Raw genomic sequence first — 26,740 nt, forward strand, 5'->3', positions numbered from 1 at the left:
TTACAGGAAATGTATGTACATGAATTGTGTAAAACATCTCCTGCCTGGTGCATAACTTTGGAAGAACTCAAAGCTAAGTTTGTAACTATGTGAACACTAGTGATACAGAACGATTTGCAGGGAGTATTCCTGGGAAACTTCTAAATTCCGATTTCACCAGTGCACACTTGGTCTAGGAATGTTTAACGGGCGGCATGATGGCGCAGTGGTTAGCACTGCTGCCTCATGACGCTGAGGACCCAGGTTCAAACCCGGCCCCGGGTCACTGTCTGTGTATAGTTATTTTCCCCGTGTCTGCGTGGGTTTCACCTCCACAACCCAAAGATGTGCAGGTTAGGTGGATTGGCCACGTTAAATTGCCCCTTAATTGGAAAGATTAATTGGGTACTCTAAATTTATTTTAAAAAGGAATGTTTCTGTATACTCTGAAGTGCCCAAACCTCAGTCAAAAACTCTTTATACTTGTCCGCTTATTGGACGTATCATATGGGCCTATTTATAATCTCCCAGATTTTGTAGAACAGTACAGTTAACACCATTACAATCCATTGCCTTGGCTATAAACTACAGAACCCATTTATTAGCAGTAAATTGATGGTAATCAGTAGCAAAGACAAACAGTAAATTAACTGTAATATACAGACATGGCTTGTTCTTTTGGAATTTAAAAATTGGGAGTTGGGTTGAACCTTAACAAAAACGTTAAATTGGAGTTTGCTGCCCCCTAACATATAACAGAATTAGCAGCTTTTTTCTTGATGGCCTTGGCTGAAACTTCCTTCTTGGAGATTAATTTCAGTATGTTTGGAAGTACAGATCAACCATGATCGAATGAAATGGTTTGAATGGCCTCCAATCATTCCTTTTTCTTAATAAATTTAGAATATCCAATTCTCTTTTTTTTTCCAATAAAAGGGAAATGTAGCTTGGCCAATTCACCTACCCTGCACATCTTTTTGGGTTGTGGGGGTGAGACCCATGCAGACACGGGAAGAGTGTGCAAACTGCACACAGATAGTGACCCAGGGCTGGGATCGAACCTGGGTCCTTGGCGCTGTGAGGCAGCAGTGCTAGCCACTGCGCCACTGTGCCACCTGCCTCCAACCATTCGTAATGTTCCTTTTGACTGGAACAAAGAAAATCAAAAATTTGACCTCCCATAATTGCATCAAGATATAAATTCATTGGGCTTCAGAGAACTCTGCCTCCCAGAAATATGTAAATGTTCCTCATCAAAGATGCAGCTGAAGAAACAGCCCACTTAGTAAATAGTATATCAATTACTCTGTCATCTGGCTTGATAATTGCAATTCAACTTTTGTATTCAACTTACAATTGTAAACCAACACCCTTGACTCAGTTAACAGACATTTCAATCCTAAATTTAAACTTCACCTCCCCAAGCAGCCCTCGGATAGGCAAGAAAGGGTACACAACTTGGAAAATCCCGATCCTGCCATTAACCCGCCAAGCTAGCATTTATGACAATGAGTCATCTCATGTGATAGATGAGTCTCATGCTGAAGAAGTCAAGAATCAGGGTAAGTCAGGGCCCTGTGGTGCTCCTAGGTGATGGGAGGCTCTGAAGGCCAAGAGACAAAGGCAACAGAGGAACAGATAAGGAGAATCAAAAGATGTTACAGCACAGAAAGAATCCACTTGGCCGACTGAATCGCGTTGATGTGCTTTCACCCTCAAAGTGAACTTAAATAACAAATTATATTTATATAATGTCTTTACTTGAATAAAATATCCCAAGGTGTTTCTTCGGAGCATTACATTCTGGGTGACCAACTCTCAAAGAAACAATTAGGGGACATTTTGGCGTGGGGGACTGTACATGTGGCCAGAGGGTGCTGCTGAACCTGTGAGAGCAGGGGAGTGGACTGCTAAACCGTCCAATTGGGCAGCCTGAGGAGCTGCCTACCGTGCGAGTGCAATTGTTTTAAATACCCGAACTATGTGCAAAATGGCATCCTGGTAAGTTTCAACCTCGGGCACAGGACAATAGCCCTGATTACGGAATGCAACTGTAAAATCTGGGATGATCACCCTGATCATAAGGCAACAATTAGACACTGAGCCTCCCTCTAGGGATCAGCCGATGCGGAGCTGTCGCAGGGAAATGCAGACCTGTAAAAGATAAATCGCCTGGAGAAAGCCTAGGCAGCACGTTCAAGTACAAATCTCAGTCCCCAAACAACTTTTCAAATTTCATTTCAGCCCTGATATTTCATCCCACCCTGGATCGAGGTTGCTGCTAAAATGTAAAGGCTGCCTGACCAATCGGACTGTGGTGAACCATGTATTGCTACTATATATATATATATATTTACCATTATTCGTCCTACTGTTATCCACCACTGTATATATGTTCACTGTTGTTCTTATTCACTGTTACTTACTGTTGTTGTGTTGATGCTTCTGTTGGCTCCGCCTGTGGCTCCGCCCCTCGGGGAGGTATATAATTGGCGGATCTGTGGCCAGCTTTCAGTGCGGGAGCAGCAGCGGGCTGGCATACTTCTTAGCTTATTAAAACCACTGTTCTCTTCCACAACTCGACTCGTGTGAATTGATGGTCCAACAATTTAATAAGCTATCACAATGGACTCCGCTCTTAAGCCTGACCGACTTGAACTCGACTCGCAGGCAGCTGAAGCCACTGCAATCTTTGAGCATTGGCTAAATTGTTTCGAGGCCTACCTCGATTCCTCGACCGATGACATCTCCGGGGCGCACAAGCTGCGTCTCCTCAACGCTCGGGTGAGCCACAAAATGTTCCTATTAATCAGAGACGAGGCCTCGTACGAAGAGGCGGTTACACTGTTGAAAGGACAGTTTGTGATGCCGGTGAATGAGGTGTTCGCTCAACATCTTCTTACCACGTGGCGTCAGCACCCTGGTGAATCGCTGGCAGAATTCTTGCATGACCTGAGGGTACTCGCCAGGAATTGTAACTGCCAGGCAGTTACGGCAGTGCAACACACGGAACTCATGAACCGGGACACCTATGTGGCCAGAGTCCGGTCCAGTTATATCCAGCAACGACTGCTCGAAAGGAGTGCCCTCGACCTCAAGGACATGGTACAGCTATCTACCTCGTTAGAGGTAGCATTCCAGAGTTTGGATGCCTTCACACCTGACCACGCGGCATTCTCGTGGACGTCGGAGGCGCGGCCAACACCCGACCGGGGCGTGTCCCATGCCTGTGGCTCGCGGCTGCCCGCCAACTCCGGGGGGCCATTCTGCTACTTCTGCGGCCAGGGCCAGCACCCCAGGCAGCGTTGTCCAGCTCGGAACACGACCTGCAATGAGTGCAGTAAGAAGGGGCATTTTGCCAAAGTCTGCCTGGCCCAACCTAAAGTTCCCAAATTGAAAGCCTGCCAAGCCCGACCTGAAGCTCACAGATCCCGCAGTGTGGCATTGTGCCTGCCGGTACCGCCCCACTCTGACGCGTCACCCATCTTGTGCAGTCCATGGGGCCGCCATTTTGTCCGCCATCTTTAACGCCGCCCGCCACGTGCGACCCGTGGGGGCCGCCATATTGGATGCCGCCCGTCACGTGCGACTCATGGAGGCCGCCATTTTGGGACCACTCCGCTACCTCCGACCGGACCAGTCATCCGCAGCTCGGCTCTGTTACACTCGACCAGTCCCGGCCCCATCACCTCAAGAACTCTCTGATGGCCGTCCGGGTCAATGGGCATGAGACGTCCTGCCTCTTCGACTCCGGGAGCACGGATAGCTTCATCCATCCGGATACGGTAAGGTGCTGCTCCCTCCGGATTTTCCCCGTGTCCCAAACAATCTCCCTTGCTTCCAGATCACATTCCGTGCAGATCCGGGGGTACTGTGTCGCAAACCTTGTGATACAGGGCGTCGAGTACGCCAACTTTAAACTTTACGTCCTCCCCCATCTCTGCGCTCCCCTCTTATTAGGACTGGATTTCCAGTGTAACCTCCGAAGCCTGACCTTGAAGTTCGGTGGACCCCTGCCCCCTCTCACCGTCTGTAGCCTCGCGACCCTTAAGGTCGCCCCTCCCTCGTTCTTTGCGAACCTCACCCCCGACTGTAAGCCTGTCGCCACCAGGAGCAAACGATACAGTGCCCAGGACAAGGTTTTAATCAGGTCGTAGGTCCAGCGACTCTTGCCGGAAGGGATCATTGTAACAGCCCCTGGAGAGCCCAAGTGGTGGTCGTCAGGACCGGGGAGAAGAATCGGATGGTCATCGACTACAGTCAGACGATCAACGGGTACACGCAACTCGATGCGTACCCTCTTCCCCACATGGTCAACCAGATTGTGCACTACCGAGTCTTCTCCACGGTAGACTTGAAATCCGCGTACCACCAGCTCCCTATCCGGTCGGAGGACCGCCACTACACTGCTTCCGAGGCAGATGGCTGCCTCTACCACTTTCTCAGTGTTCCCTTCGGCGTCACCAATGGGGTCTCGGTCTTCCAATGAACGATGGACCGAATGGTTGACCAGTACGGGCTGCGGGCCACGTTCCCGGATTTGGATAATGTCACCATCTGCGGCCATGATCAGCAGGACCACGACGTTAACATTAAGAAATTCCTCCACACCGCCCAACTCCTTAATTTGACCTAGAACAAGGAGAAATGCGTTTTCCGCACAACTCGACTAGCCATCCTTGGCTATGTCGTGGAAAACGGAGTCCTAGGGCCCGACCCCGATCGCATACGCCCCCTCCTGCAACTTCCTCTCCCCCACTGCCTCAAGGCCCTGAAGAGATGCCCAGGGGTCCCCATTTATGCGGACAAGGCCCGCCCACTTATCATATCCACCATTTTCCCCCTGACGGCTGAGGCCCGCCTGGCCTTCGATCGCATCAAGACAGACATTGCCAAGGCCACGATGCATGCTGTGGAGGAGTCCATTCCGTTCCAGGTGGAGAGCGATGCGCGGACCTTGCCCTGGCTGCCACCCTCAACCAGGCAGGAAGGCCCCTGGCTTTCTTTTCCCTTACCCTCCATGCCTCCGAGATTCAACACTCCTCTATCGAGAAGGAAGCTCAAGCCATTGTGGAAGCTGTGCGACATTGGAAGCATTACCTGGCCGGCAGGAGATTCACTCTCCTCACTGACCAACGGTCGGTTGCCAACATGTTCAATAACACTCAGCGGGGCAAGATCAAGAACAACAAGATCTTGAGGTGGAGGATCGAACTCTCCACCTATAACTACGATATCTTGTATTGTCCTGGGAAGTTTAATGAGCCCCAGATGCCCTGTCCCGCGGTACATGCGCCAGCGCGCAAGAAGACCGACTTCAGGCCATCCACAATGACCTCTGTCATCCGGGAAACACCTGGCTTCTCCATTTCATCAAGGCCCGCAACCTGCCGTACTCCACCAAGGAGGTAAGGACCATGACCAGGGTCTGCCAAGTCTGCGGGGAGTGCAAGCCGCACTTCTGATGGAAATGAGGCTATGACAGGTGAGGACCTTGAGAGGATTGTTATCACCAAGGAAGTAGTGATGGGCAAGCTAATGGGGCTAAAGGTAGACAAGTCTCCTGGACCTGATGGAATGCATCCCAGAGTGCTAAAAGAGATGGCTATGGAAATTGCAAATGCACTAGTGAAATTTACCAAAATTCACTAGACTCTGGGGTGGTCCCGGCGGATTGGAAATTAGCAAACGTGACACCACTGTTTAAAAAAGGAGGTAGGCAGTAAGCGGGTAATTATAGGCCAGTGAGCTTAACTTTGGTAGTAGGGAAGATGCTGGAATCTATCATCAAGGAAGAAATAGCGAGGCATCTGGATGGAAATTGTCCCATTGGGCAGACGCAGCATGGGTTCATAAAGGGCAGGTCATGCCTAACTAATTTAGTGGAATTTTTTGAGGACATTAACAGTGCGGTAGATAACGGGGAGCCAATGGATGTGGTATATCTGGATTTCCAGAAAGCTTTTGACAAGGTGCCACACAAAAGGTTACTGCATAAGATAAAGATGCATGGCATTAAGGGGAAAGTAGTAGCATGGATAGAGGATTGGTTAATTAATAGAAAGCAAAGAGTGGGGATTAATGGGTGTTTCTCTGGTTGGCAATCAGTAGCTAGTGGTGTCCCTCAGGGATCAGTGTTGGGCCCACAACTGTTCACAATTTACATAGATGATTTGGAGTTGGGGACCAAGGGCAATGTGTCCAAGTTTGCAGACGACACTAAGATAAGTGGTAAAGCAAAAAGTGCAGAGGATACTGGAAGTCTGCAGAGGGATTTGGATAGGCTAAGTGAATGGGCTAGGGTCTGGCAGATGGAATACAATGTTGACAAATGTGAGATTATCCATTTTGGTAGGAATAACAGCAAAAGGGGTTATTATTTAAATGATAAAATATTAAAACATGCTGCTGTGCAGAGAGACCTGGGTGTGCTAGTGCATGAGTCACAATAAATTGGTTGACAGGTGCAACAGGTGATTAAGAAGGCAATGGAATTCTGTCCTTCATTGCTAGCGGGATGGAGTTTAAGACTAGGGAGGTTATGCTGCAATTGTATAAGGTGTTAGTGAGGCCACACCTGGAGTATTGTGTTCAGTTTTGGTCTCCTTACTTGAGAAAGGACGTACTGGCACTGGAGGGTGTGCAGAGGAGATTCACTAGGTTAATCCCAGACCTGAAGGGGTTGGATTACGAGGAGAGGTTGAGTAGACTGGGACTGTACTCGTTGGAATTTAGAAGGATGAGGGGGGATCTTATAGAAACATATAAGATTATGAAGGGAATAGATAGGATAGATGCGGGCAGGTTGTTTCCACTGGCGGGTGAAAGCAGAACTAGGGGGCATAGCCTCAAAATAAGGGGAAGTAGATTTAGGACTGAGTTTAGGAGGAACTTCTTCACCCAAAGGGTTGTGAATCTATGGAATTCCTTGCCCAGTGAAGCAGTAGAGGCTCCTTCATTAAATGTTTTTAAGATAAAGATAGATAGTTTTTTGAAGAATAAAGGGATTAAGGGTTATGGTGTTTGGGCCGGAAAGTGGAGTTGAGTCCACAAAAGATCAGCCATGATCTCATTGAATGGTGGAGAAGGCTCGAGGGGCCAGCTGGCCTACTTCTGCTCCTAGTTCTTATGTTTATGTTCTATCGACCTGACAGGGCTCACCTGGTGAAGGCCTCCCGCCCCTTTGAACACCTCAGCGTCGATTTCAAAGGGCCCCTCCCCTCCACTGACCGTAACATGTACTTCCTCAACATCGTTGACAAGTACTCCCGTTTTCCCTTTGCCATCTCATGCCCCGACATGACCTCGGCCACTGTCATCAAGGCCCTACACAGCATCTTCACCTTGTTCGGTTTCCTCACCTACATCCACAGTGATCGGGGCTCCTCTTTTATGAGCGATGTGCTGCTTAGTTCCTGCTTAGTAAGGGCATCGCCTCAAGCAGGACTACCATCTACAACCCCCGGGGAAACAGGCAGGTGGAGAGGGACAATGCGACGGTCTGGAAGGCCGTCCTTCTTGCCCTACGGTCTAGAAGTCTCCCAGTCTCCCGCTGGCAGGAGGTCCTTCCCGATGCGCTCCACTCCATCTGGTCGCTTCTCTGCACCGCCACTAACGAGACCCCTCACGAACGTTTGTTTGTCTTCCCCTAAAGTCCATCTCCGGGGTCTCGCTTCCGTCCTGGCTGACAACTCCAGCGCCTGTCCTCCTCAGGAAGCATGTGAGGAGCCATAGGTCCGACCCCCTGGTCGAGAGGGGTCCTCCATGCAAACCCTCAGTATGCATACGCGGCACACCACGACGGACGGCAGGACAGTCTCCCTCCGGGAATTGGCACCCGCAGGTTCCCCAGCAACCATCACCAACGCGCCCACCCCTACACCACCTATCACCATCACTCGAATGTGGTGGGACTTGGCACCGGCAGCCCTCCCTGGGGCCGTAACCACGTCTCCCTCTCCATCAACATATCGCGATGGAGCTGCAGACACGCTCCCGGAGTCGAAGGTCCCGACACCCGTGCCCACACTGCAGCCGGGGCTGAGGCGATCACGGCGGAAGATCAAGGCTCCCGTCACACTCAACCTGTGAGTCCACTTCACCCCCGCTGGACTTTATTTTGACTGGGAGAGAATGTGGTGAACCACGTATTGCAACTATATATATATTTACCGTTATTCATTATTTATCCTACTGTTATCCACCACTGTATATATGTTCACTGTTGTTTTTATTCACTGTTACTTACTGTTGTTGTGTTGATGCTTCTGTTGGCTCCGCCTGTGGCTCCGCCCCTCGGGGGAGGTATATAATTGGCAGATCTGTGGCCAGCTCTCAGTGCAGGAGCAGCAGCAGGCTGGCATACTTCTTAGCTTATTAAAACCACTGTTCTCTTCTACAACCCGACTCGTGTGAATTGATGAACCATCACGGACCGACCACAAAAGCGGTCAAGCCACTCTTTTGAGATCAACCAAGTGTAAGAAAGGCAACAAACTTTGGGATAAAGCAAAGAAATAGTCGCTCCTGATATGGGCAGTGACCGAACGTAACAAAGATCAATGGAAACTTAAAAACATCAAATGAGAGTGCAATTAAAGCGGTCGGGCTGTGTAAAATTGCGTTTAATTGGTCGCTTGATGGGCTAAATTGCCTGCTTGATTTTCAGCCGGGGCGCTTCTGACTCTCGAGTGTGCCCACCGACTGAAATATCGTGCGAGTGCGCCATGATGTCGGGAAGCACGGCCGACGTCTTCCTGTACGATTTTATGCGCTTCTGGGGTCAGGCCCGAGCAACATAAAATTCTGGCCCAAAAGTGGAAGAAGAGATAAAGAGCATTCAAAGACAACACCAGACAGAGTTCATTAGCTGGCCCGTTGAGTCTTCCTTCGTCGTCAAAGGAAACCTAAAGCGTGAAATAATGATGTTTGACAATTTAGTTGTCAATTTAGTTAATTGTGCCCCTTAAGGACATTGTTTGCTCTTTGTTATTAAAACGGGGCAGCACGGTGGAGCAGTGGGTTAGCCCTGTTGCCTCACGGCGCCGAGGTCCCAGGTTCGATCCCGGCTCTGGGTCACTGTCCGTGTGGAGTTTGCACATTCTCCCCGTGATTGAGTGGGTTTCTGCAATATCGCGCGTCCTGAAGGCCCCAGAATCGCCGAGCAGAAACTTATAGCCAAGTTCCGCACACGAGTGCAGCCTCAACCGGGACCTGGGATTCATGTTGCATTACATGCATCCCCCACCATCTGGCCTGGGCTTGCGAAATCCTACCAACTGTCCTGGCTTGAGACAATTCACACCTCTTTAACCTGGGGTTACCCCTATCTCTGGATCTGTAAAGACTTAATTACCTGCAAATGCTCGCATTCTAAGCATTGTCTTGCATCTTTGAATTTGTCTATATATATGTTTCTGGAACATACCTCTCCATTCACCTGAGGAAGGAGCAGCGCTCCGAAAGCTTGTGTTTGAAACAAACCTGTTGGACTTTGACCTGGAGTTGTAAGACTTCTTACTGTGCCCACCCCAGTCCAACGCCGGCATCTCCACATCATTAAGGGCAGAATGAGTCCTCGCCAATAACCCTCAGCCTTAAAAACAGATCTTCACCTGGACAGTCAGCTTGCTGCCAGCAGATTGTAAACTGTGCTTCCACAGTGGTTCCCATTCCGAAAGCACTTCACTGGAGTGGTGCCATGAAAGGCGCTACACAAATACAAACCTAAGTTTGCTCCACCTGTAGACGGTTTCAGCGGGTGGGTGCGCGGCCCCTTTAAATCTGCAGCTGACGGCGCCGGAGATTGGAGAGCGGGACTGGAGGGAGGTGAGTGCGGCAGCGGCCCGACCACAGCGGCGCCGGCATTCGGTGTACGGGCAGCTGGTCGCCCGGGTGACCGAGCCTGAGGCCTACCCCGTTGCCCCGGGTGACCGAGCCTGAGGCCAACCCCATTGCCCCGGGTGACCGATCCTGAGGCCTGCCCGTTACCCCGGGTGACCGAGCCTGAGGCCTACCCCGGCTGCCCCCGGGTGACCGGGGCCTCGGCTGCTTTTTGCCGGGCTTTCAGGCGGCTTTGGCGGGGGTGAGATTAGTCAGGCGGCTTTGACGAACGTGCTCCTCCTCCTCTGCGAGGAGCAGGATCTGCGGCCCCAATCTTTCCATGGAGCCTTTGCCCACTCGTCGTGCAGGCGGAGCCGGGGACAACTTGAGCTCTTCCTCGGGCACTGCCCCAATGAATGTCCTTTCATTAATTAAAACACGTGTATGTAAATAGTGTCTTTCAGAAAATCGGGGTGTTCCAAAGTGCTTTAGAGCCGAAGAAGTGCTTTTGAAGTGCGATTGCTGTTGTAATTTAAGACATTGTGGCAATCAATTTGTGCACAGCAAGATCCCACGCACAGCAAGGTGATGATTTGCTTTCAGTGGAAGGAAAGGCCAGTTCAATATTTTTCAAATCCCAAAGCCTGTCTACCATCTATGAGGCACAAGTCCGATGTGTGATGGAATGAATACTCTCTCTTCCCCCCCCCCCCCCCCCACCCCCCCCCACCTGAATGAGTGCAGCTCCAACAACCCTTGGCACCATCCAGGACAAAGTAGCCCACTTGATTCACACTCCATCCGCCACCTACATCATTCACTTCCTCTACCACCAACACACAGTGGCAGCAGTGTGTACCATCTGCAAGATGCACTGGAGCAATTCACCAAGGCTGTATTGAGAACACTTTCCAAACCTATGACCACTGCCACCTAGAATAGTATTTTTCAAACTTTTTACTCTGGGACCTACTGTTACCAAACGGCCGACCTTCGGGACCCATATCGGCCGACTTCAAGTGAGCAGGTTATTGCTGTATAAATGCCACCTGATAGCACTGTCGATGACACCTTCCATTATTATTCCGATGAGGTTCTGATTGGACTTGTGCTGCTTTCTGTGGACAGGATATTGTGGGGCAATTTTCCACATTGCTGGGTATTCCAGTGTTGTAGCTGTACTTTAATAGCTTGGTGAGGAGTTAGTTCTGGAGCACAAGTCTTCAGCATTATTGCCAAATGTTGTCATGGCCCATAACTGTTGCTCTATCTAATGCCTTCAGCTGTTTTGTAATATTGCGTGGAGTGAATAGAATTTGCTGAAGACTGCCATATTGGGGACCTTGGGAGAATGCCGAGATGGATCATCCACTCAGCACTTCTGACTGAATGAAGATGGTTGCAAATACCTCAGCCTTGCCTTTTGCACCAATATGCTGGGCTTCACCATCATTGAGGGTGGGGTTATTTGTGGAGCCTTTCTCTGGTAATTGTCTAATGGTTCACCACATTCATGACTGAGGTGTGGTGTTACTGCTCATTGCCTTGTGAGCAATTCGAGATGGGAAATAAATGCTAACCTTGTCACTACACATCCATTTTCATAGTTTCTCATTTCCCTATTTTTTGAAAAGTTGAAAGGAACTTGAAGAAAATGCCATTTGTAAAAATGAAAGTGCCTGATGGTCATTTCAGACATGATTTCATTGCATCACTACATTCAATTCAGTGTCCACTAAAATAATTGTGCAAACTAATTATAAAAGGGTGTGGGACCACATCTGAAATAGGAACAGAAGTTGGCCAATCGGCCCTTTCAGGCTGCTCTGCCATTCAATTAGATCATGTTTGGGTTTTTGCCATGTTCCCATCTCTCCCAATAACCTTTGATTCCATTGTGTAATGAGAATCTATCTACTTCTCCCTTAAAAGTATCGAATGATCTCATTTCCACCACCCTCTGAGTAGGGAGTTCCAAAGTCGCACAACCCTCAGAAATTTCTCCTCGCCTCTGTCCTATAAGAGCAACCCTTAGTTCTGGACAAACCCGTGAGGAAACATGCATTCATGTCCACCAAATCAAGACCATTCAGGATCTTGTATACTTCAACAAATCACTCCTCCCTCTTCTGAACTCCACTGGAAGCAAGTCTAACTTGTCTAATAAGTCAGCCCACTCCTAGATATCAATCTAGTAAACCTCTTTCCAATGCATTTGCATCCTTACAGATATAGCAAAACTACATAAACTGATTTTTCTTGTGCTGGGTATTGCAAGAACTGAGTCATTTTGCAAATGTTCCAGAATTTATCCACCCATCTTATTTCAGAAAATACATAAAACGTGATTTACACGAGAACCATAATGTGCAAGCTTGATGAACTAATTAAGTATGTTGTATGTGGTAAAGTACTGGCCAAGTATCTTCTAATTTGTGGTCTAGTAAGTTGGCATACACATCGACTTGTGCATTTCAGGTTGGAGCATTGACTGATCAAGGAACTAACACACGCATAGAATGCCCCCTTTAGCAGGTGCAGATCTTGTCCGGACACCTGTCCAGTTATACCGGTATCTCTTGCGATGTTGCAAGGAACTTCCCGCAGAAAACATGCAGCGGCATTACAAGCATGCAATAAGGCAGGTTTGTAGTTGGTTGAAAATCCAGCTTTTTATTTCAATATTTTTGTGGTTATTGAACATAAGGTGTGGCTTGCAGTAGATTTTATATTTTAAATCTCAATTCATTTCAGTTTTTAAATTTTTAATTCTGAAAATGAGCATTGACCATGTTGGTATCCACGGAGAGAAGAAGATGTAGAATCATAGAATATTACAACACAGAAGCACACGGGAGCGCTTCTCCCAAAAGGGAACAAAGAGACTACACATAGCCCCATTTTATGCAGTGGGGGAGCTCTGCTTGCTGGAAGTCCACAGTGCAGCGAGAGATCGGACTGCCATATTTAAATGGCATCCTGATCTCCGCAGCCCCCAAAACAAAACCTTGGCACTGCTAGGGTGCCCAGGTGGCACCAGAAGTACTCGGGTACCACCCTGCCCATAGGACATGCAGCTGGGGGCCTTCGATCCCCTGGAAGACCCCCACAAGTGCTGGTCTGTCTAGTACCTGTTTTTGGGGACCAGTGCTAAACAGCGCTTTTGCGAGGCTAAGGGGTTTAATCCCAAGGCCTTGGGTACCTAGGGAATCTGCACATTAGAGTGAGGCTTACTGCCTTGCTCTAATATGCAGATTTGCCAAAAAAGTGGTTACGCCTGTCGTGGGTTTGCATTGCAATGACTCGCAAGATCGCGTTGAATCTCGCAAGGCGTGGCGAGCTGGGTAGATCCCGGGAGTGGTCACGATGTGCTGCAGCGAGCTGCTTTTCAGGCGTAGCGTGGCCGTTGGATGGCGCCACGTATGTTTTTCATCTCTGGCTTTACAAACTGTTTTCCCTGCCTGCCCCAATTTTGAGGATTTGTACATCTGAATACAATAAGTCTCTCTGTTCTTATTCTATGCATGTAATGTATATTTCTTCCATATTTTTCATTCCAAAATGTGTAAGCCGCATTTCTTTCCATTAGATTTCATCTGACACGAATCTCAGTAACTTGAATCTGTAATCCTCAAGACATTCAAAGATGTCTTGGTTAACCAATTTGTTTTTCCACAATGTTTCCTTTCTGTATCTGGCTCCAAATCATTTGTGTACATTTGAGGGAGTCACCCATTCATTCCATTGACCCTGTTCTGCCAATCAATTAGATCATAGCTATTTCCATCCACCTGCCTTGGCTCAATATCCTTGTTAACAAACAATGTTTTGATCTTCGATTTAAACTTTATTAATTGATCTAGCGTCTTTTTCCTAACTTGTTTGACTGGCCTGGCTCTGTCGGGTTATGTACCCTTGCCCTAGACTCGCCAGCCACCATAAAACATTTCTATGTTTCTGCCCTATTAATTCCTTCAAGTCACCACATAACCTTCTATATTCCAGAGAATAGAAGCCTAGTTTATCTAATCCCTCCACGTGATCTAACCGTTGGGTTTTGCCATTCATTGTGAATGGAATACACAATGTGCTAAACAGTTGCCACTATATAGAGCATTGACGAGACTACATCTGGAGTACTGCACTGTTTGGTCCCCTTACTTGAGGAAGGATGTAAATGATTCCAGGGATGAAGGACTTGCCTTATGAAGAGAGATTGCGCAGTTTAGGCCTATACTCTCTGGAGTTTAGAGGAATGAAAGGAGATCAAATTGAGGTACGTACGATGCTGTAGGTGATTGAGAGGGTAGACATTGAGCAGATGTTTCCCTTTGTTGGACATTCTGGAAGGATAGGCTATCGTTTTAGGCTAGGGGGTGGCAGATTTAAAACCGAAACGAGGAGGAATTGCTTGACTCAAAGGGTGGTTAATCTGTGGAATTCTTTATCCCAGAGTGCAGTGCTCACCGGAACACTAAACAAATTTTAAGGAGGAGTTGGATAGGTTTTTAATTAGTAGCAGGATGAAGGGTTATGGGGAGCAGGCTGGAAGGTGGAGATGAGGCTGAGATGAGATCAGTCATGATCGTATTGAATGGAGGAGCAGGTTCACCGCTCAAAGCACTTTACAGTCAATTAAATACTTGATGTGATGTAGGAAAAGCAGCAGCCAATTTGCGTACAGCAAGCTCCTACAAACGATGATGTGACAGTAACCAGATCTGTTTGTGTGATACTGATTGAGGCATTATAATTGGTCAGGAAACCAGGGATAACTCCTATGCTCTTTTTGTTGCCCATTCCTCATTGTCCTTGAACCACTTGGGCCATTTGGAGTTGACCACATTGCTGCGGGTCTGGAGGCACATGTAGGTCAGGCTGAGTAAGGATGGGAGATTTCCTCCCACAAAGGACATTAGTGAAACAGATGGGTTTTTCCGACTAATGATCCATGTCTGAGTGGCGCAGTGGTTAGCACTTCTACCTCACGGCGCCGAGGACCCGGGTTTGATCCCGGCCCTGGGTCACTGTGTGGAATTTGCACATTCTCCCGGTGTCTGCTTGGGTCTCATCCCCACAACACAAAAAATGTGCAGGGTAGGTGAATTGGCCACGCTAAATTTTCCCTTAATTGGGAAGGGGGGGGAGAATGAATTGGGTACTCTAAATTACAAAATATATATATTTCATGTCAAGCTTCCTGCAGTTTGATTGGACCCATGGTTAGGTTTCAAGTTGTGCCCTCTTAAAAGCAGTACTGAATTTGTTTAGGTGGGGAGCCAACCCAGTGCTGTCACCTACAAGTCTAATTAAAATAGATGTAACTTTAAATCTTGCGGTATCTGCTGCTGCATCCTGCTCAAAGAACATCTGGGCAGAATAGACAGTTGAGATTCAACAGGATAACGCGCAGAGTTTCATCGCTGGTTGTGTTTGGTTTCAACTGTTCGTGCAGATGCTGTGCGAGCACATGGTTTAGAGGAGGTGCTGTCTGTGATAGACTTGGCGGCGGCGGCAGCAGCAAATCCGAGATAGGCGATCATTGTTTGGGGATGGAGCCAGTTGCTCACCAGAAGACGTCAGCAGATTGAGAAAGTTGGACAAGAAGCAGCAGCGAATTTGAGAGCACCAGCAGAATATTGTTTTCCAATTTCCCCATCTAGTATAGCACTCGTCAGGAGTGTTTGAGTTTCAGTTCACATCATGAAGCCTCGGAGTAAAGTTTAAATCAGTGTTCTCGTTACTTCAAGTATATCGTACTTAAGCTGTGGGTGCTCGGATGTTCGGATTTCAGACTTCGATCATCAGTGGGAGAAAAGAACCCTCGAGCCTGAAATTTTAAGTAGAGCAAAACAGCAAATAAGAATAACATCGGATTGTGCAAACTGTTCATGATTTGTATCTGGACATCCCAGAATCAAGTGAACAGATGGGATGACAAATGGAACACTTTTCTACAGAGTTCACAGTATTCATGCAGCATCTAATTTGGGCGTTGGGACATCAAACACTGTCCAGCAATGGCATGAGTAATCTTTCTAATTACAGCAGTCACATGATGGACTTTCTGTTGTGTAACAACACAATTTGGATGTTTGAATGAATTATAATTAATAGTTTAGCCTTGTAATATTTTTTACACAAAATTAAATTCCATTTGGGGGTGAGACGGCTCTGCAATTTTAGTAATGCCCAGAGGCCTTGACCAACCTTCAAATTGGCATTCACACCTTTAGTATACGATCAGAGATAGGCGATCATTGTGTGGGAGGAGGAAGTTGGTGAAAAGTTATTTATCAAAATAAATACCTTTTTAAGAGATGACTGGGAAAGCTCCAGCCCAGGCGTTTGCTTCCTTGTGTAAAATTGGAAACAAAATACTATTTTCAACATTCCTGAGGTAATGGAGTATCACCCAGAGTGTCTGCTGGTTAGTCATATCAAATTACTGTACTACCTCTGCAAATAAGTCCATGCCTAACAATAGGCTCGATATACACGGTAGCACAGTGGGTAGCTTCACAGCCCCAGGGTCCCAGGTTCAATTCCTGGCTTGGGTCACTGTCTGCGTGGAGTCTGCACGTTCTCCCCGAGTCTGCCTGGGTTTCCTCCGGGTGCTCCGGTTTCCTCCCGCAGTCCAAAGATGTGGAGGTTAGGTGGATTGGCCATTCTAAATTGTCCTTAGTGTCCAAAAAGGTTAGGTGGGGTTACGGGGGTAGGATGGAAGTGTGGGCTTCAGTAGGGCGCTCTTTCCTAGGGCAGACTCGATGGGCTGAATGGCCTCCTGCAGTGTAAATTCTATGATTATCAATGATAATTCCTATGTTTAAATAGGCAGCTGTCCCACTAACAGGACTGACCTACCAGAGGTGGCAAGTCAGAGGTAATAATAATAATAAACGCTTATTGTCACAAGTAGGCTTCAATGAAGTTACTGTGACAAGCCCCTAGTCGCCACATTCTGGCACCTGTTCACGGAGGCAGTTACAGGAATTGAGCCCACGCTGCTGGCCTTGTTCTGCATTACAAGTCCGCTGTTTAGCCCACTGTGCTAAACCAGCCCCTGGTATACAGTCAAGAAGGAGTTGTCAACGTCGACTCTTTACCCCATGAGGTCTCATGGCATCAGATCAAATATAAGCAAGGAAACCTCCTGCTGATTACCACCTACTGCCCCCCAGTTGATGAATCAGTGCTCCTCTATGTTGAACACAACTTGGAGGAAACACTGAGGGTGGCAATGGCACAGAATTGGGGGGGGGGGGGGGGGGGGCAGCAGACTTCAATGTCCATCACCAAGAGTGGCTTGGTGGCACCATTATTGGCTGGGCTGCCTGAGTCTTAAAAGGGCATGCCTGCTAGACCTAGTCTGTGGCAGGTGGTGAAGGAACCAACAAGAGGGAAAAACTTGCCTGTCGCAGATGCATCTGTCCACGACGACTGTATTGTTAAGAGTGATCACAGCTCAGTCCTTGTGGAGACTAAGTCGTGCCTTCACTGAGGAAACCCTCCGCCATCTTGTGTGGCACTCCCACTGAACTAAATGGGATAGATTTTTAACCAATCTAGCAACTCCAAACTGGACAACCAAGAAGTGCTATGGCCTTCAGCAGAATCGGATACAACCACAATCTGTAACCTCATAGCTCCGCATAACTCCCACTCTACCATTACCATCAAATCGGGAGAGTCAGCATTGGTTCAAGGAGAGTGCAGGAGGCCATGCCAGCTGCAACATCAGTCCTACATAATACGAGGGATCAGCCTGGTGAAGCTCCAATGTTGGGCTACTTGCATGCCAGCGAAAGCAGCGTGTGATAAAGCTAAGTAATGCCACAACCAACAGATCCGATCTAAGCTCTGCAGTCCTCCACATCCAGTCATGAATGGTGGTGGACAATTAAAACAACTCACTGGAGGAGGAGACTCGTATCCCCATCCCTCAATGATGGGTGAGACCAACACACCCGTGCTAAAGGGATGAGGCTGAAGCTTTTGCAACCATCTTTAGCCAGAAGTGCCGAGTGAATGATACATCTCTGGCTCCTCCTGAGGTTCCCTGCATCACCCTGAGCCAATTCGATTCACTTCATGTGATGGAACGAAACAGTTGAAGGCACTGGATATTGTGAAGGCAATGGGCCGTGATAACATTCCAGAAATAGTACTGACGACTTGTGCTCCAGAACTAGCTGTGTCTGTAACAAAGTACAACTACAGCACTGGCATCTACTCAGTATTGTGGAAAATTGTGCAGGTTTGTCCTGTTGTCCTGTCCACAAAAAGTAGGACAAATCAGACCTGGCCAATAACTGCCCATCAGCCTACTCTGGATCATCAGCAAAGTGATGGGAAGTGCCATTGATGGTGCTAACAAGCAACATTTACTCCGAAGAAACTTGCTCAGTTTGGGTTCCACCAGGTCCACAGCTCTTGACCTCATTACAATGCTAGTCTAAACATGGACAAAAGAACTGAACTCCAGAGGAGAGGTGAGAGTGACTAACTTTGATGCCAAGGCCTGATTTGACCAAGTATGGCATGAAGAACTGAAATGAAAATTGCTTATTGTCACAAGTAGGCTTCAATGAAGTTACTGTGAAAAGCCCCTAGTCACCACATTCCGGCGCCTGTTCGGGCCAAAACATGGTAATCCAGGGGAAAATCTCCACTTGGTTGGAGTCATACCTGGCCCAAAGGAAGATGGCTATGGTTTTGGAGGTCAATCATCTCCGTCTCAGGACATAACTGCTGGAGTTCCCCTGGTTAGGGTCCTAGGCCCAAAGCTGCTGCTTCAATGACATTCCATCATAAATGAGAATTTAAATGTTCATCATTTGCGACTCAGATACTGAGCTGTCCGTGCCTATATTTAGGCTTGGGCTGATAGTGGCAAAACGTTGTCCCTCAAATAAAAGCAAACTACTGCGGATGCTGGAATCTGAAACAAAGAGAAAATGATGGAAAATCTCAGCAAGTCTGGCAGCATCTGTAGAGCGAGAAAAGAGCTAACGTTTCGAGTCTAATGGCTCTTTGTCAAAGCTAACAGAGAATGTGGGAATATTTACACTGTGGAGTGAGAGTGAAAGATGAAAAAAATTTCATTCTCACTCCACAGTATAAATATTTCCCACATTCTCTGGCTGTTAGCTTTGAAAAAGAGCTATTGGACTCGAAATGTTAGCTCTTTTCTCTCTCTCACTCTCTCTCTGCAGAAGCTGCCAGACCTGCTGAGATTTTCCAGCATTTCTCTTTCGTTGTCCCTCAAATGCCAGGCAATGGCCATCTACAAGGGAGAATTCAACCATCTACCCATGACATTCAATAGCATTACCATCGCTGAATCCCCCACTATCAACATATTGGGACCAGAAACTTAGCTGACCAGCTAGATGGATACTGTGGCTACAAGACCAAGTGAGAGGCTGGGAATTCTCCCACAAGGGGCGGCATGGTAGCACAGTGGTTAGCACTGTTGCTTCACAGAGCCAGGGTCCCAGGTTCGATTCCCGGCTTGGGTCACTGTGGAGTCTGCACGTTCTCCCCATGTCTGCGTGGGTTTCCTCCGGGTGCTCCGGTTTCCTCCCACAAGTCCCGCAAGACTTGCTGTTACGTGGATTGGACATTCTGAATCCCCTCTGTGTACCCGAACAGGTGCAGGAATGTGGCGACTGGGGGATTTTCACAGTAACATCATTACAGTGTTAATGTAAGCCTACTTGTGCTAAAAGTAAAGATTATTATTATTAGCAGTCATGGCTTTGGAAGGTGCTGTTGAAAGAGCCTTGGTCAGTTGCTGCAGTGCACCTTGTAGCTGGTTGCCTCCTTACAGACTTATTGCCCCTTAACAAACAATTGCAACAATAAAATCGCCTCTTCCCCACTCTCCGGCCCCCACACTACCCGCATATTCCAAATTCCGTTGTTCCAGCTCCTCCGTCAACCATCAACGTTCAGTTCTCCTCCAGTTCATGATCTTTACTAAATTCATTGGCCTCCTCTGGGGTTTCAAAATAGTACTCCTGGCCTTCATAAGTCACCCACAGTTTCACTGGGTACAACACCCCGAACCCGATCTGCCTTCGGTTAAAGAGCTGCCTTGGCCCTTTTGAACCCAGCATGACGTTTTGCCAGCCCCGCTCCAATGTCCTGATAGATTCGGACCTTGTTCCCCTCCCATTCGCAGTTCCGCTTCTCCTTGGCCCACCGCAGGATCTTCCCCTTCTCCACAAACCTGTGGAGTCTCACAATCGCTGCCCTCGGTGGCTCCCCCGCCCTTGGCTTCTGCCTTAGAGACCTGAGCACTCTATCTACCTCTGGAGCCTTGACCAACACCCCCTCCAGCATCCTTGAGACATATCTCGTAGCACTCGTGCAATCCACACCTTCAGGCAGGTCAACAATACACCGGTTCTGCCTTCCAGATCTATTCTCCTGCTCCCCTACGTTTGCCCTTAGTGACTTGCAAAGGTCCTCCAATGCCACCACCCAATCATTGTGGTCGGACATCACCCCCTCCATCTCTCCTGTGCCTCCGAGCACTTCTCAACTCTCTTCATCGAGCTACCGCTCCTTCGATCGGTCTTCTGCATCTCCTTTCGTTGCTGGCAAAACGGTAGCACAGTGGTCAGCACAGTTACTTCACAACTCCAGGGTCCCAGGTTCAATTCACGGCTTGGGTCACTGTCTGTGTGGAGTTTGCACGTTCTCCCCATGTCTGCGTGGGTTTCCTCCTGAGTTCTCTGGTTTCCTCCCACAGTCCAAAGATGTGCAGGTTAGGTGCATTGGCCATGCTAAATTACCCTTAGTGTACAAAAAGCTTAGGTGGGGTTACTGGGTTGCGGGGATAGGGTGGAGATGTGGGCTTGGGTGGGGTGCTCTTTCCGGGGGCCGGTGCAGACTCGGTGGGCCAAATGGCCTCCTCCTGCACTGTAAATTCTATGAACTCCTCTCTGATGAATGCCATCAACTGCTCCATCTGGGGTTTTCCAGCATGCGACAACCCTTACCCCTCCGCCATCTTTCCAACTGTTGCTGAGCCATAGGTCTCTTCTAGTTCCTTGGCCAGGTCTTTAACCTTCTGCCGGGTCGGATAACCAGCAGACATGCCACTCCCTGGGGGAACGTCTCCTCCACACCTTTCGAAATTCCCCCATTTTCGGTTAAAAAGAGCTCAAATCAGTGCATTCGATCTGGAGCTGCCCTGTGTGCGACCACTCACTCCATAGCCACCACTGGAAGTCAGGTTGATCTATAAATGGCTGCTTTTGGCAAGCTACAGAAAGGCTAGTGCCTATGAACCCATATCCTAACATGAGCTTTATCTCCAGAAAGAAGGCAGATGGGATCGGTTGTCTAGTTTTGCCTTTAGCATTCCTAATGGATTGGAAAACTGCAAATGTAACACCATTATTCTAGAGTGGAGGGGCTGAGATCTAGAAACCATCATTAAGGAGGAAGACGTGGGACATTGATAAAATGTAATACAATTAGAATTAACATGGTTTTGTGGAAGGCAGCACGGTGGTGCAGTGGGTTAGCCCTGCTGCCTCACGGCGCCGAGGACCCAGGTTCGATCCCGGCTCTGGGTCACTGTCCGTGTGGAGCTTGAAAATTCTCCCCGTGCTTGCGTGGGTTTCGCCCCCACAATCCAAAGATGTGCAGGCTAGGTGGATTGAACACGCTAAATTGCCCCTTAATTGGAAACAATGAATTGGGTATTCTAAAATTTGGAGAAAGAAAAACATGGTTTTGTGAAGGGGAAATCATGTTTGACAGATTTATTAAGATCCTTTGAGGATATAACAAGCTGGGTACCAACAGGGTATTTGGATTTCCATAATTTACCACATGAAAGTTTATTGGATATTGTAGCAGGTCTTGGTGTTGGGGTGATCTACTGGCATGGATAGAGGATTGACGAGCTAAGGGGAAACAGATTTGGGATTAATCGATCATTTTCAGGCTGGCAAACTTAACTAATGGACTGGAATTATCAGTGCTGGGGCCACAACTAGTTATGAAAAATATTGATGATTTGGATGAAAGTGTCGATAATACATGGCTGGTTAAGAAATCACTAATTGTGAGGAGGATGCAAAGAAACTGCAAAAGCTATGGACAGGTTAAGTGAGTGGGCAAAAAATTGGCAGGTGGAGTATAATGTGGGGAAAATGTGAACTTGTCCATTTTGTGTAGCAGCCTGTATACATGTCCAGGTCTTACTGTATTTGGGCATGGACTGCTTCCACAGGCAGTAATAGAGGCTGGGTCATTGAATATATTCAAGGTTGAGTTCAAGAAATTTTTATTGACAATGGAGTAGAGGAATATGGGTGACTGGTAGGAATGTTGAGCCCAGGCCGCTATCTGATCAACCTTGAATGTTGGAGCAGGCTCGAGAGGCCATTTGGCCTACTCCATTTCTTGTGATTTGGTGATCTTTTATGGTCCTCGCTCTTATTTGAACCTAAAGGAGATGGACTGAATCAGAATGCATCCCAGTCCTGTAATAAAAGCAAAATACTGCGGATGCAGGAATCTGAAACAAGAACCGCGAATGCTGGACTGACACAGCCGGTCTGGCAGCATCGCTAGAGAGAGAGCAAAGGTAATGTTTCGTAGTCCTTTTGGCCCATCATCAGAACTAAAGACTGAAATGTGTTAGATTTTAAACTCTAACTGTGAGAGACTGCAACAAAATGTATAACCTTAAGCACATGAGACAAATGGCCAGGTTTTTGGGGGGGGGGGGGGGGGGGGGGGAAGGAGGGCTATTGCATTGAGAGGATAAATGTATGAAATATTCGAAGCTGTGGCGATGAATAATGTTGAGGATCGTCCATTCCAAAAAGGAGCAGATCTCCTCTTCCCGTTGGGCACGATGCAGCCTCAAGACTCAACATTGAGTTTGTCAAATTTAGATTGTGACCTGTCTCCTCCTCTGATCTTAAACCCCTTTTTAAAAAAAATATCCCATACACGCATTGCCTAAATGCAAACCCCCCCCCCTCCCACAGCAGGCCTTCTTGTCTTTTGTTCCTCAAGTTACTACATTTTGTTGCGATCTCTTACAGCTACACTTTAAACCCCAACACGTTCTCCCTTGCTTCAGTTCTGACTAACAGCCAAAAGGACTCTCAACGCTAACTCTGCTTTCTACAAGATGCTGCCAGACCCGAGTTTTTCAAGCGTCCTCTGTTCTCATTCCAAAAAGGATCTGAAGGGGAGAATAGTATTGCATTTTTCTGCCCCAGCTTTGACTTTTGAAAAAAAAACTCAACACACAAAGCTGAGGATAAATTCAACGATTTTTCACATTACAGAATTTTAAGGTTCATGCAGATGAAGATGATCCAGAGCGAATTCAACAAATTATCAAAAGGGCAATTGAAGATGCTGACTGGATCCTGTCTAAAGTAAGTGTGCTTAGCCTATTTTGCCATTGAGTTTCTCGATAACTTGTTACGGTGTTCTTGCCTCGATCGTGTGCCATTAGGGAAAAGTGTCAATATTCTGCCCAGCAAAGGCGTGCTACATAACAGAGCCAGGCTGTGTTTTCACAGGTCCTGAGAATGGAAGTTCCCAAGTGAAGAAACTTCACATTTACGATTAGATGTTATTTTTTTAAATAAATATTTTTACTCATATACAAAACAGTCCAATAGAATGCAAATAATGTTACTTTTTAATAATAATAACCCTAACCGCCCCCCCCTCCCCAGCTGCTGGTCATGAACAAGTCCTTAAAGAAGGTGATAAACAGGTTCCACCTGGAATAGAACCCTTTAAAATCCACTTCTTGTCCAGATATCTATGGAGACGATCTATGATTACCCGTGGTGGCTCCCTGGATCTGGACTTTTGTCTCAGCACCTGGTGGTCCCAGCCCACCTTGGGAGGGTTCACAAAACCCTCCCCCACCAACTTCCTGAACATCTTCGCCCCATACTCTGTGGCGTTAATACCTTCAATACCCCCTGATAGCGCAAGGTGTCTGGACCAGTTCTCCTGGTCATCCACCTTGGCCTTCAGTACCTTTTTTGAGCTAACATCACTCCTGTCTCGAAAGACTCAATCGGTTACTGTGGTCTGTACCTGCCTCCTCTGCTCCCAAATTGTTGAGCCCTGCTATTCCAACCACTGCTCCACGCTTTCCAAAGTCTCAAGAATTTGGGGGCCCTGCCACCTCAATCGCTTTGGACAGGTCCCCCAACATCGCCAGTCTCTGCTTCTGGAATTCCCTTGTGAGGAATTCCACTAACTTCTCTGTTGTCGATTGGGAGAGCATAGACGACGTGGAGGCTCTGCCATTTTCTCTTCCACTCCACCACGAGGACCTTCTTTCTATCTCTTGTTGTATCCTGTAGACATCCCACACCGGAGGAGGATCCAACCATCTTCAAATAGTCCACTGTACTTCCCAAAATGTCGCCGTTATCTGGGCAAAAAGGGCCAAAACCCAAGTCCAAAGCGGGAGCCACTTTGTGTGCGACTGCTCCCCTCTTAGCCGCCACCGGAAGCCATGATTAGACGTTATGTTAACAGTCTGCTTTAGCCATGACTGAATCAACCTCAACAACTGGTGTCAATTTCAAGGGCATCTTTTCATTCTAAGTGCTATATCCTAGGACATTGATGGCAACCTACATATGGATTTCCTATGTGTGCTAGTCTATCAAGACTTGTTCACTAATATCATTAGGGAGATGACCAGCATCTAAAAGAGAACTGCCTGTCATGTGCATTTCCTGGAGACAACAATACAGAGCGCGTTGGTGGTGGGGGAGCTGCAGGTTGCGTGTTCTCTTGTTCTGTAAATGGAGCATGCAATGGGGGCCAGCAGTTTAAAGTGCCTTGTCTCCAATTCTTTGTTTAACCTTTAATTTTATCTTTTGCAGTATAAAAAGTGAAAAAAAATCAGCAGTCCAAGCAAACAAAATAACGAGGATGAATGAAACTTTAGACCTAAAGATTTAACGTGGAAGGTTGAAGATTAATAGGAACTCAGTCATTGCAAATGTGCTAAGAGGGTTTATGCAGAAAGCAAACTTGAATTAGAGAAATGGATTCAGGTGAATGAGTTTCAGGGTTGTAATCTGTTTTTGAAGTCGGTTGAGAGCAAGTTTTATGGACTTTCAATTGAGATCAAATTAAAGCCTTTGTGAACTTCAGTTTCTGAATGTTTTACCACTGTCCACCAATGAGCTTTAGTGTCGCTACATAAAGCAAATCACATTTGGGTCTTACTTCCTTGTAAAATTGCCCCCCCCCACCACACACACGCGCGCGCGCGCGCGCGCGCGCGCACACTATCTCGTTCTTGCTGGTCTGATTTTGTATTAGAAGGAAGTGTATTCTACTGAATTGTTCCATAATTGTTTGATGTAAGACAAACACTTTGCTTTTAATGTTGTTTAGCAGACACTTTGCCACTGACGTGAGGGGTAACCTGAACACAGGCATTTTATGTCATAAGTGTGTTATTGTTAAATTCTGTTCCGTTGATCTCAAAGGGTGATGGGTACGTTTATATAGAACATAGAACATAGTTTATGTTTCCTTTTTTTAAAATAAATTTAGAGGACTCCATTCTCTTCCCAATTAAGGCGAAATTTAGCGTAGCCAATCCACCCACTCTGCACATCTTTGGGTTGGGGTGAGACCCATGCAGACATGGGGAGAATGTGCAAACTCCAAATGGACAGTGACCCGGGGCCAGAATTGAACTCGGTGCCGTGAGGCAGCAGTGCTAACTACTGCGCCACCGTGCCGCTCTTTGTTTCATTTCTAACTACCCATTCAAGGTACTGCACACTTTTAAAGTTGCAAATTACCACTACTTTTATATTTTTTTAAAATCCTAGAGTATTGTCATGTTTCTTCAGAAAGGATTTTCTTCCCCATCCCACTTAGAAGGAATGCAGACTGTCCCCTAACTCGTAATTTGAGTTATGGATCATTACAGTAGACTGTATTTTTTTTTTTAATGCATTAATTTGGCTAACATGGCAGATTATTATCAGGTTTCTGTTTTACAATATTGTAATTTCACCTTCAATCATTTTAGCTGTGTTACTAATCCCTGTAAACAATAAATTATCTTTTTAAAATTCTGGATGGAATCCGGTAAACTTTACAGTTTGGTTGACCAGAATCACCCCTGGTCACTGGGGAGCCACAGTGCTCCGAGAAAAATATCAAGGAGGAAAAATATTATTCCTTAGGATAATGAATGATAGCTGATGCTTGTGGCAACTTGTATTAATGCGTCAGTACTTGGTGGGGAGGAGGGGGGGTGGGTGCGGCTGCTGTTCTTTTGCAAAGGAACAGTCGACTACACTTCCAAAGATATTAATTGACTGTGAAATGTTTTGGAATGTGTAAAACATGCTACAAAGTCCATGCCTTCCTTTCCAAATGAATTCTGTCTTAAATGTTGGGCGTTTGTCAGGTGTTTTTGCTATCCTGATGGTTGCTTTTCCATTCGAGTTGGCTTAGTTGATCTTGGCTGAAGTGGATAGCACCAAAACTATAAATGCCAAACCACAAATTGGAATCCGTATCTCAAAATCCTTGCACAGTTCCAGCTTAAATATTAAAATGCATATTTATCTTGTATCAGATCGGCCTGTGCCAAATGACGTGAGACCTGTGTAGGTGCTGATGCAATTCCAATCTTGGACCCAAAATGATGCCAGAGTAAAAGCTGATACCTGGTAGTACTTAGTGCTCATGTGGTATTGTCCATTCCTCTCACTATCACAGTGACGTAGCTTAACTTTGCAGTGTTGCTCAAACCTCAAGATAAATTATGTGAGCTGATTACTCCTTTCTCTCGCCTGGATTTTCTCTTATGGAGTAGAGCAGATCTAACTATGAATATTTATTCTGGCCCAGGTCTTGGGTTGCAGTTTGCACACTGGAAAGATATTTTTTT

At 47.1% G+C, this 26,740-nt stretch overlaps 1 protein-coding gene across 4 annotated transcripts; it reads left to right on the forward strand.

Annotated features, from left to right (window-relative positions):
• Positions 1-9,486: 9,486 nt before the first annotated feature.
• Positions 9,487-25,916, forward strand: lyrm9 (LYR motif containing 9). Of its 4 annotated transcripts, none has more exons than XM_072469782.1 (4): positions 9,487-9,807; positions 12,280-12,442; positions 23,127-23,219; positions 24,702-25,916. In XM_072469782.1, the coding sequence occupies exons 2-4, from the start codon at positions 12,321-12,323 to the stop codon at positions 24,778-24,780; spliced, it is 294 nt and encodes a 97-aa protein (XP_072325883.1). In that variant the 5' UTR covers positions 9,487-9,807; positions 12,280-12,320; the 3' UTR covers positions 24,781-25,916. The 4 variants fall into 4 exon arrangements, with proteins under 4 accessions (XP_072325883.1, XP_072325886.1, XP_072325885.1 ...); XM_072469785.1 differs by having other exon boundaries at positions 9,502-9,807; positions 12,280-12,446; XM_072469784.1 differs by lacking the exon at positions 9,487-9,807 and adding an exon at positions 9,875-10,243.
• Positions 25,917-26,740: the final 824 nt, after the last annotated feature.

Source organism: Scyliorhinus torazame, chromosome 12 (assembly GCF_047496885.1).
Source record: "Scyliorhinus torazame isolate Kashiwa2021f chromosome 12, sScyTor2.1, whole genome shotgun sequence".
Taxonomy (NCBI): Eukaryota; Metazoa; Chordata; class Chondrichthyes; order Carcharhiniformes; family Scyliorhinidae; genus Scyliorhinus; species Scyliorhinus torazame.